This window comes from Bombina bombina, chromosome 6 (genome assembly GCF_027579735.1).
Source record: "Bombina bombina isolate aBomBom1 chromosome 6, aBomBom1.pri, whole genome shotgun sequence".
In the NCBI taxonomy this organism is placed as follows: Eukaryota; Metazoa; Chordata; class Amphibia; order Anura; family Bombinatoridae; genus Bombina; species Bombina bombina.
The window spans coordinates 368,839,032-368,851,242 of record NC_069504.1 but is presented as its reverse complement, the minus strand read 5'-3'; the positions used below and the strand labels follow the sequence as shown (position 1 = coordinate 368,851,242).

General features: G+C 38.1%; 1 protein-coding gene across 1 annotated transcript in view; it reads left to right on the top strand.

Annotated features, from left to right (window-relative positions):
* LOC128662969 (BRCA1-A complex subunit RAP80) overlaps window positions 1–12,211 on the top strand; it is a 392,665-nt gene that overhangs the window by 104,431 nt on the left and 276,023 nt on the right. The window contains exon 2 of the mRNA XM_053717051.1: window positions 7,086–7,254. Within this exon, the coding sequence (XP_053573026.1) occupies window positions 7,200–7,254 (55 nt within the window). The 5' untranslated portion in view covers window positions 7,086–7,199. The remainder of the gene's footprint in view (window positions 1–7,085; window positions 7,255–12,211) is intronic.

Below are 12,211 nucleotides of genomic sequence, written 5' to 3'. Positions count from 1 at the left end.
GAAAGTAATTTATCAGGTAAACATAAATTCTGTTTTTTATAAAGTTCTAAATATATGTATTCAAACATTTATTTGCCTTGACTCAGGATGTTCAACATTCCTTATTTTCAGACAGTCAGTTTCATATTTGGGATAATGCATTTGAATCAATCATTTTTTCTTACCTTAAAAAATTTGACTCTTTTTTCCCTGTGGGCTGTTAGGCTCGCGGGGGGCTGAAAATGCTTCATTTTATTGCGTCATTCTTGGCGCGGACTTTTTTGGCGCAAATTTTTTTTTCTGTTTCCGGCGTCATACGTGTCGCCGGAAGTTGCGTCATTTTTGACGTTCTTTTGCGTCAAAAGTGTCGGCGTTCCGGATGTGGCGTCATTTTTGGCGCCAAAAGCATTTAGGCGCCAAATAATGTGGGCGTCTTATTTGGCGCTAAAAAAATATGGGCGTCACTTTTGTCTCCACATTATTTAAGTCTCATTATTTATTGCTTCTGGTTGCTAGAAGCTTGTTCACTGGCATTTTTTTTCCATTCCTGAAACTGTCATTTTAAGGAATTTGATCAATTTTGCTTTATATGTTGTTTTTTCTATTACATATTGCAAGATGTTCCACGTTGCAACTGAGTCAGAAGATACTTCAGGAAAATCACTGCCCGGTGCTGGAGCTACCAAAGCTAAGTGTATCACTTTTGGTATCTGTTCCTTCAGCTGTTGTTTGTATTAAATGTTATGACAAACTTGTTAATGCAGATAAAATTTCCTTTAGTACTGTTACATTACCTGTTGCTGTTCCGTCAACATCTAATACTCAGAGTGTTCCTGATAACATAAGAGATTTTGTTTCTAAATCCATTAAGAAGGCTATGTCTGTTATTTCTCCTTCTAGTATACATAAAAGTCTTTTAAAACTTCTCTTTTTTCAGATGAATTTTTTAAATGAACATCATCATTCTGATACTGATAATGGTTCTTCTGGTTCAGAGGTTTCTGTCTCAGAGGCTGATGCTGATAAATCTTTGTATTTGTTCAAGATGGAATTTATTCGTTCTTTATTTAAAGAAGTATTAATTGCATTAGAAATAGAGGATTCTGGTCCTCTTGATACTAAAACTAAACGTTTAAATAAGGTTTTTAAATCTCCTGTAGTTATTCCAGAAGTGTTTCCTGTCCCTGATGCTATTTCTGAAGTAATTTCCAGGGAATGGAATAATTTGGGTAATTCATTTACTCCTTTTAAAACGTTTTAAGCAATTATATCCTGTGCCATCTGACAGATTAGAGTTTGGGACAAAATCCCTAAGGTTATTGGGGCTGTCTCTACTCCTGCTATATTTTTAGCGGATGTTGCTGCAGCTTCAACTTTTTGGTTAGAAGCTTTAGCGCAACAAGTAACAGATCATAATTCTCATAGCATTATTATTCTTCTATAACATGCTAATTATTTTATTTGTGATGCCATCTTTGATATCATTAGAGTTGATGTCAGGTATATGTCTCTAACTATTTTAGCTAGAAGAGCTTTATGGCTTAAAACTTGGAATGCTGATATGTCTTCTAAGTCAACTTTGCTATCCCTTTCTTTCCTGGGTAATAAATTATTCGGTTCTCAGTTGGATTCTTTTATCTCAACTGTTACTGGAAGGAAGGGAACTTTTTTACCACAGGATAAAAAATCTAAGGTAAATTTAGGTCTAATAATCGTTTTCGTTCCTTTCATCACAACAAGGAACAAAAGCCTGATCCTTCATCCTCAGGAGCGGTATCAGTTTGGAAACCATCTTCACTTTGGAATATATCCAAGCCTTATAGAAACCCAAAGTCAGCTCCTAAGTCCCCATGAAGGTGCGGCCCTCATTCCAGCTCAGCTGGTATGGGGCAGTTTACGTTTTTTTCAAAGAAATTTGGATCAATTCCGTTCACAATCTCTGGTTTCAGAACATTGTTTCAGAAGGGTACAGAATTGGCTTCAAGTTAAGGCCTCCTGCAAAGAGATTTTTTTCTTTCCCGTGTCCCAGTAAACCCAGCAAAGGCTCAAGCATTTCTGAAATGTGTTTTCAGATCTAGAGTTGGCTGGAGTAATTATGCCAGTTCCAGTTCTGAAACAGGGGCTGGGGTTTTATTCTATCTCTTCATTGTACCAAAGAAGGTCAATTCCTTCAGACCAGTTCCGGATCTATCAATATTGAATCGTTATGTAAGGATACCAACATTCAAGATGGTAACTGTAAGGACTATCCTGCCTTTTGTTCAGCAAGGGCATTATATGTCTACAATAGATTTACAGGATGCATATCTGCATATTCCGATTCATCCAGATCACTTTTAGTTTCTGAGATTCTCTTTTCTAGACAAGCATTACCAGTTTTGTGGCTCTACCGTTTGGCCTAGCATCAGCTCCAAGAATTTTTACAAAGGTTCTCGGTGCCCTTCTGTCTGTAATCAGAGAACAGGGTATTGGTATTTCCTTATTTGGACGATATCTTGGTACTTGCTCAGTCTTCACATTTAGCAGAATCTCATACGAATCGACTTGTGTTGTTTCTTCAAGATCATGGTTGGAGGATCAATTTACCAAAAAGTTAATTGATTCCTCAGACAAGGGTAACCTTTTTAGGTTTCCAGATAGATTCAGTGTCTATGACTCTGTCTTTGCCAGACAAGAGAAGTCTAACATTGATATCAGCTTGTCAAAACCTTCAGTCACAATCATTCCCTTTGGTAGCCTTATGCATGGAAATTTTAGGTCTTATGACTGCTGCATAGGACGCGATCTCCTTTGCTCATTTTCACATGCGACCTCTTCAGCTCTGTATGCTGAACCAATGGTGCAGGGATTACACAAAGATATCTCAATTAATATCTTTAAAACCGATTGTACGACACTCTCTGACGTGGTGGACAGATCACCATTGTTTAGTTCAGGGGGCTTCTTTTGTTCTTCCGACCTGGACTGTAATTTCAACAGATGCAAGTCTTACAGGTTGGGGAGCTGTGTGGGGGTCTCTGACGGCACAAGGGTTTGGGAATCTCAGGAGGTGAGATTACCGATCAATATTTTGGAACTCTGTGCAATTTTCAGAGCTCTTCAGTCTTGGCCTCTTCTGAAGAGAGAGTCGTTCATTTGTTTTCAGACAGACAATGTCACAACTGTGGCATACATCATTCATCAAGGAGGGACTCACAGTCCTCTGGCTATGAAAGAAGTATCTCGAATTCTGGTTTGGGCGGAATCCAGCTCCTGTCTAATCTCTGCGGTTCATTTCCCAGGTATAGACAATTGGGAAGCGGATTATCTCAGTCGTCAAACGTTGTATCCGGGCGAATGGTCTCTTCACCCAGAGCTATTTCTTCAGATTGTTCAAATGTGGGAACTTCCAGAAATAGATCTGATGGCTTCTCATCTAAACAAGAAACTTCCCAGGTATCTGTTCAGATCCCGGGATCCTCAGGCGGAGGCAGTGAATGCATTATCACTTCCTTGGAAGTATCATCCTGCCTATATCTCTCCGCCTCTAGTTCTTCTTCCAAGAGTAATCTCCAAGATTCTGAAGGAATGCTTGTTTTTTCTGCTGGTAGCTCCAGCATGGACGGATCTTTTTCGGATGGCCTCTTGCCAACCGTGGGCTCTTCCGTTAAGACCAGACCTTCTGTCGCAGGGTCCTTTTTTCCATCAGGATCTCAAATCTTTAAATTTAAGGGTATGGAGATTGAACGCTTGATTCTTGGTCAAAGAGGTTTCTCTGACTCTGTGATTAATACTATGTTACAGGCTCGTAAATCTGTATCTAGAGAGATATATTATAGAGTCTGGAAGACATATTTCTTGGTGTCTTCTCATCATTTTTCTTGGCATTCTTTTAGAATTCCGAGAATTTTTACAGTTTCTTCAGGATGGTCTAGATAAAGGTTTGTCCGCAAGTTCCTTGACAGGACAAATCTCTGCCCTTTCTGTTCTTTTTCACAGAAAGATTGCTAATCTTCCTGATATTCATTGTTTTGTACAAGACTTGGTTCGTATAAAACCTGTCATTCAGTTAATTTCTCCTCCTTGGAGTTTGAATTTGGTTCTGGGGGCTCTTCTAGCTCCTCCTTTTGAACCCATGCATTCATTGGACATTAAACTTCTTTCTTGGAAAGTTTTGTTTCTTTTGGCCATCTCTTCTGCCAGAAGAGTCTCTGAATTATCTGCTCTTTCTTGTGAGTCTCCTTTTCTGATTTTTCATCAGGATAAGGCGGTGTTGCAAACTTCTTTTGAATTTTTACCTAAGGTTGTGTATTCTAACAACATTAGTAGAGAAATTGTGGTTCCTTCATTATGTCCTAATCCTAAGAATTCTAAGGAGAAATCATTGCATTCTTTGGATGTTGTTAGAGCTTTGAAATATTATGTTGAAGCTACTAAGTCTTTCCGAAAGACTTCTAGTCTATTTTTCATCTTTTCTGGTTCTAGAAAAGGCCAGAAAGCTTCTGCCATTTCTTTGGCATCTTGGTTGAAATCTTTAATTCATCATGCCTATGTCGAGTCGGGTAAAACTCCGCCTCAAAGGATTACAGCTCATTCTACTAGGTCAGTTTTTACTTCCTGGGCGTTTAGGAATGAAGCTTCGGTTGTTCAGATTTGCAAAGCAGCAACTTGGTTCCTCTTTGCATACTTTTACTAAATTCTACCATTTTGATGTGTTTTCTTCTTCTGAAGCAGTTTTTGGTAGAAAAATACTTCAGGCAGCGGTTTCAGTTTGAATCTTCTGCTTATGTTTTCTTTAAACTTTATTTTGGGTGTGGATTATTTTCAGCAGGAATTGGCTGTCTTTATTTTATCCCTCCCTCTCTAGTGACTCTTGCGTGGAAAGATCCACATCTTGGGTAGTCATTATCCCATACGTCACTAGCTCATGGACTCTTGCTAATTACATGAAAGAAAACATAATTTATGTAAGAACTTACCTGATAAATTCATTTCTTTCATATTAGCAAGAGTCCATGAGGCCCACCCTTTTTTGTGGCGGTTATGATTTTTTTGTATAAAGCACAATTATTCCAATTCCTTATTTTTTATGCTTTCGCACTTTTTTCTTATCACCCCACTTCTTGGCTATTCGTTAAACTGATTTGTGGGTGTGGTGAGGGGTGTATTTATAGGCATTTTAAGGTTTGGGAAACTTTGCCCCTCCTGGTAGGAATGTATATCCCATACGTCACTAGCTCATGGACTCTTGCTAATATGAAAGAAATGAATTTATCAGGTAAGTTCTTACATAAATTATGTTATTATCTAATTTGCTTCATTCTTTAGATATCCTTTGTTGAAGAAATAGCAATGCACATGGGTGAGCCAAATACAGGAGGCATCTATGTGCAGCCACCAATCAGCAGCTACTGAGCCTATCTAGATATGCTTTTCAGCAAAGGATATAAAGAGAATTAAATAATAAAAGTAAGTTAGAAAGTTGTTTAAAATTGCATTCTCTTTCTAAATCATGAAAGAAAAAAAATTGGGTTTCGTGTTTTTTTTTTTATTAATTTTGTTTAATTCACACACATATGCACAATGCTTATTTTTATACTTAAAGAAAATATACATATAAAGAAAATACACAAAGAGAATAAGAATGACCAAAAGAATGATTAAGATTAAAACAGCAATGGGTAATTATTTAAACACTATATGCTATGAGCTGTGCACATACACACAGTGATTGATTACTATAGAACACTATGCAATACGTCCGACACACTGAGCTTTGCGCATACACATGGGGAGGGGGAGAGAAGGGATTGGCCAGAATGGCTATTTAACCCCTGAAGGACCCGGCATTTCAGACTAAAACTTCCCCAAAAGACCAGAGCATTTTTAGCATTTTGCCATCACTCCATTTAAATAGAAATAGAGCCTTAATAGAGCCTTTTTTATTATATACTTATCAAAACTGTTTGTTTTTTTTAGTAGACAACCCAAAGTATTGATCTAGGCCCATTTTGGTATATTTCATGCCACCATTTCATAGCCAAATGCGATCAAATAAAAAAAATTGTACTTTTTTCACAAACTTTGGGTTTCTCACTGTAATTATTTACAAACAGCTTGTGGAATCATGACACAAATGGTTGTAAAAGTTTCTCTGTGATCCCCTTTGATCAGAAATAGCAGACATATATGGTTTTGCCATTGCTTTTTGTTAATTAGGAGGCCGCTAATCGCAGCTGTGCACCACACAGGTTTATTATTCCCAGCAGTGAAGGGGTTAATTAGGTAGATTGTAAGGTTTAATTTTAGCTTTAGTGTAGAGATCGGCCTCCCACCTGACACTTCTCATCCCCTGATTCCCTCCCTGAAGCCTCTCAAACAGTTCTTCCCTCCCCCACCCCCAATGGTTACCCACATCTTAAATACTGGCAGACAGTCTGCCAGTATGCAGTATAAGACCTTTTTTATTTTTAGTATTTTTTTTAAAATTATAATTATGTTCAGTGTAGGATTATCACCTTACCTTCTCACCTCCCTGATCCCTTCCAAAAAGTTTTCTAACCCCCCCCCCCCTAACTTATTACCACCATCTTAGGTACTAGCAGCTGTCTGACAGTACCCAGACTTCCCAAATTTGCCAACTTAATTTAATAAAATTTAAAAAAAAAAAAACTTTTTTTCTGTAGTTTAGCTGCCCCTACCTGATTTACCCCCTCCCAGACCGATTTCCCACCCTCTTATCCCACCTCCTCAGCATGATCCCCCTCTCCCTCCTTCCCCTCCCTGCCGCTGAGTTTTTTTTCCCGTATTATAGCGGTCCCGCCCTTACTTAGATACAAGGTAATTATAGAGGTAAAACATGTATTATTATAACTGTGTTGGTTATGCAAAACTGGGGAATGGGTAATAAAGGGATCATCTATCTTTTTAAACAGCAAAAATTCTGGTGTTGACTATCCCTTTAAGTATTTTCTTTTGCGTATGTGTGTTTTATTTATGTATATTTGCAGAAGAATTAAAAACCTAGATATATAGTGTTCATGTGTTCAATCAAAATAACCAGTTTTACACCATATGGCAAAATGCTGCACACCCTTGTTTTAAAATGTGCATTATTATATTTTCAGTCAGGCTTCCCTATTGTACCTTCCGCTGAGGAAGATGCACCTGCAGAACCTTCCTTCCTCACTAAAGTTGAGTGTCCCCTTTGTGGACAGGAATTCTCTTCAACTCAGATTGAGATGCATGCTGCATACTGTGATGGCACATGTAAGGATGACACTGAAAAAATAACTGGTCAGTACAATTCTTATCATATCCATGCATTCAATTTTTTTTCACTCATCAGGCATTCTTTAGAATTGGACAAAACTTGTCCAGCCATATGCTATGTTGTATAAAGTAGTAATTTAATCAGAAAATAAGTCAATTGAAAAACATTTTAAGAGACAATAAATATAAGGAAATATGTTTGAAAAACATATGTGACCTGAAAAGAAAAGAGGAAGTTATGTATATGTTCTCAACTCTTCATGCTGCTGCTGCTGTGTGCTGATTGGTGCAGTATTGTTGCAAACTTATGTAAATTTTTCTCAAATAGATAAAAAAAGTGTGTATAGCTGTCTATAATCAGGGTAGGAATCTAGCACACCTTAAAAACGTTTCCCCCCCAAATGTCAAAATAATATAAATAGGTGGCGCAAATAAATTGCTGTTCCTACATTTGTCTTTAATATAGAAAAATGATGTATGTGTAATCCAAGGCAATGTTTAGAGCATAATGTCTGTGTAATATATACTATTGTGGTATTTCCATGGGAGATATATATGTTTACGTCACAAATATATGCAAACACAAGTGAACATATATATGTTTATAATAAATATTTATTGCTACACAATGGGTTAATGCACTAAAAAGGATTGAAAAATAAATAAAGCTGACTTAATTAAAATAAACTAAAATTGTAGAGGACACCGGTGTCTTACCTATGCACTTAAAGTGAATGTCAATTCTGATGCTGAAGTGCCCAGTTTTTAAAAATTCGATTAAAAACAGGGGCACTTTAATTCATCAAAGTTTACATTTCACTCCTGTTGTGAAAAAAAAATTACCCTTTTTTCACTCCTCTACCCACAATCCCCCAGTCATTCTCTTTGCCTGTAGTGCAAGGAGGAGGTGAAGTTTAGGTGTCTGATGAGAAGTTTTCTTCAATCAAGATTTTATTATTTTTGTTAGCAGAGTAAGCTTGCTCTGTTACTTTCTGGGGTCTAGCCTAGTCAACATCAGTCTCTTCAATAGGGCAGTGGTGACTTTTGAGCACTTGAGAACTTGTGAGGTACAATCCTCACTGCATTTTCTCAAGAATCTGCTGCCTTAACTAGAAAACCTGAGTAGGTTTACTCAGTTTTTCTCTCTTCACAGGTCCATGTGAGGTGCTGCACCCTCTCAAACCAGGTGAGCTGTCCTGCTGCCGGAAAGCACTTTCAGGTAATTGCCATTTTAATTTTCTTTTGCAAGGGAATTGCTGGCACTTGTTACAGTTAAATGCTGTCTTATTTAATATGGGACTTTATTAAACCTTCATGTTTGGGGTTTCTTTTAGGCAGTTTGGGCATTGAGACTGTGAGGTGATTTATGGTTGCTCAGTGTGTTATAGTAGTTTTTATACTTTAACCTTTGGTCATGGAGATTACTGTTGTAAGATGTTTTTTTTCGGCAGTTAGGGCTCTGTAACTGCTCTGTATTTGAAATGGGGATTGTTTCTTCTGTGAGGGAAGTCACTCTGTGAGCTGCAGGACAAGTAGGCACCTCAGTAAAGCTACTGAGGTGTATAGGTAGCCTGAGGTCTATTTGGTTTGTTGCGCTAACACACATTTCTATTTAAAGACACAGTACACATTTATTTTTTATTTTAAAATAAATAATTTTTTACACTGTTATCCTTATTTATTACATAAGATGGATCAAGAGGTTTTTCAAACCATTATCCCGGGTGAAGTTGCTGCTTGCAAGTTATGTTTTGATGCTCAGGTGCAACCCCCAGTTCCTTTTTTTCTTCTCATGCATTGAGAGAATTTTAAATTATAGAGATAAAATATTTGACCATGAGCCACCATTATCCCAAGCAAATGCTGTTCAGGTGTCTACTGTTGCAGATATGCCGCAGCTTTCTCCTCAAGGGTCCCAACTTTTTCAGTCTCCACATACAGTGCCCTGTGTTTCCTCTTGCAATCCTGTAGGATTTTCTCTACAAGACATTGCTTCCAAGATATCCCTTGCGGTATCTGAGGCCTTGTCAGCTTTCCCCATGTTGCAGGGAAGGTGTAAAAGGAAATTTAAGGAAACAGTAAGGTTTCTGATCAAGTTCTGGCTATCCAGAGTGTCCCTTCCCATAAGCCTGAGGAAGAAGACATGTCAGTAGCATCTGAGGGGGAAATCTCAGACTCAGTGTAATTCCTTCTTCTGATGCTGAAGTGGTATCTTCAGATTTAAGCTAGAACACTTTTCGCTTATTACTTAAGGAGGTTTTGGCTACTTTGGATGACTCCGACACAACTATCGTAGTCAATCCTAAAAAGTCTAGTAAATTGAACAAATACTTTGCTGTTCCTTCCGCAGTGGAGGTTTTTCCGGTTTCTGACTGCTGCTTAGATTATGCTTGAGAATGGGAAAGACCTGGTATTCCCTTTTCTCCATCTCCTATTTAAGAAGATGTTTCCTATAGCGGATTCTATTAAGGAGTCGTGGCAGACAGTTCCTAAGGTAGAAAGAGTGATCTCCACTTTTGCCAAGATGACTACTATTCCCATAGAGGATAGATGTTCTTTAAAAGATCCAATGGATAAAAAATTGGAGGCTTTACTATTATTATTATAATTTATTTGTAAAGCGCCGCCAAATTCCGTAGCGTTGGGTACAATGATAGGGGTATACCATGACAAAGATTTGTGATAAAATACAAAACATAACAAAACTTAACAAATCTAGATACAGTTTAGGAGTATGGAGTGAGCGCCAAAGGCAGAGGTGGTAGGATTAATGATATGAAGTGTAAGGCAAATTTTATAAATATATTTAATACATAGTCTATAATAAAATCTAATAAACAATTTAAGTAAAACACAAAAATTTACAAACATGGATCCATGTGTACAGATTAAAAATTAAAAAATTACAGTAATAATGTTAAAAACAATAGAAATACAGCATAAATGGTTTCTAAAATGGGGATGTTAAATCAGGCGTATCTGATATAAGAACCAGGGTAATATAATTTTGTAAAAGTTCAAATAAGGACCAAATGTGGACCAATCTAGTGAAAATGTCCCAAAACAACCAAGTGTATAACTTTATCTCCTGGGTAATTGAGTGTTCAAAAGTGCTGTGGAAAAAATAGTAGTGGTAAAAAAGATCCTGTTGTGGTAGAATCCAAAAATCACAATATGAAAATCCAAAAAGTGAAATCCAAAAATAAGACAAAGTGGCAAAGTGAAAAAAAAGGAAAAAAATATAAAATAGTAAAAATGTAGCAAAGAAACAATAACAATTCAAAAACAACAGTGTTCTGTGAATCAATTCCAATGTTATATGAAGTGATACATCCTTAATGGAAGTGATGTGGTTTGAAAAAAGACTTAAAACTACTAAAATAAATCCAAAAAGATGCAATAAAACCTGTGGAAAAATAAAAAACAATGCTAAGAGCAATATCAAATACTGGTTTAGAGTATCAGAAAGTATCTCACCATTTATGTTGACGCGTTTCGGCCCTAACAAATCTAGTACAGGAGGAAGAGGGCCCTGCTCCAGAGAGCTCACAGTCTATAGGTTAAGGGTGCAGAGACATAAGGTTGGGGTAGCTTGTTACATTGGTTGTATTTGAAGCAGTGAGTCAGGCAGTGCATGTACATGTATTAGTTTGGTTGGGATGAGGGATGGAGGAGAGATGGTAAGCCTCTCTGAATAGGTGAGTTTTCAAGGAGCATCTGAAGCTATACAAGGTTGGAGACAGTCTTATGGAGCGGGGTAGAGAGTTTCAGAGGACAGGAGCAGCACGTGCAAAGTCTTGGAGGCGGGAGTGGGATGTAGAGATCACAGGAGTGTAAAGACGTAGGTCAGAGGTTGATCCAAGAGGACGGGTTGGGGAATATTTCACAATGAAAGAGGAAATATAGTTGGGAGTTAGACTGTTGAGTGCCTTGTAAGTTAGGGTTAATACTTTAAATTGTATTCTGGAGTGTGTGGGGAGTCAGTGTAGAGACTAGAAGAGCGGAGCAGCTGATGTAGATCGGTGACTTAGGTGGATGAGTCTAGCAGAAGCATTCATAATAGATTGGAGGGAGGAGAGGCGGTTTTTTGGAAGGCCATTTAGGAGTAGATTGCAATAATCAATGCGTGACAAAATGGGGGAATGAAGAAGTATTTTTGTAGTTTTTCGAGTAAGGAAGGGATGAATTCTGGAAAAGTTGCGTAGGTGTGAACCGCAGGATTTGGTAAGTGCTTGTATATGTGGGTTAAATGTGAGTTCTGAGTCTAGTGTGACCCCAAGACAGCGACCTGGGGTGAGGTGTTGAGAATAGAGTCTCCAACCGTCAGAGAAATGTCAGGTGTTGGATGTCTCGAAGAGGGGGGATAAGAAGCAGCTCAGTTTTGGACAGATTGAGTTGGAGGTAGTGTGAAGACATCCAAGGAGAAATTGCAGAGAGGCAGTCAAAAATATGGTTAAGTAAAGAGGGAGAGATATCAGGAAAGGAAAGATAGATTTGGGTATCATCAGCATATAAGTGGTACAGGAATCCAAAGGAGGCTATAAGTTTTCCAAGGCAGGATGTATAGAGAGAGAAAAGCAAGGGGCCCAAGACAGAGCCTTGCGGTACTCCAACTGAGAGAGGCATATGATCACAAGATATGTTATTAAAGGAAACTGAAAATGAGCGGTTTGACAGATATGATGCAAACCAGGAGAGGGCTGTGTCTTGGATGCCAAATGAATGTAGTATTTTTAGCGCTGCGGCCTACTGGTTTGAGGCGTTGTCTGAATCTCTTCAGACGGATACCCCTTTTGATGAAATCCAGGACAGGATTAAGGCTCTGAAGTTAGCCAATTCCTTCATTACAGATGCTTCCTTAGAGGTTATTAAACTGGGAGCCAAAATTTCTGGTTTTGCGGTCCTAGCCCGCAGTGCCTTGTGGTTGAAGTCCTGGTCTGCGGATGTTTCATCTAAATCTAAGCTCATGGCTATTCCTTAC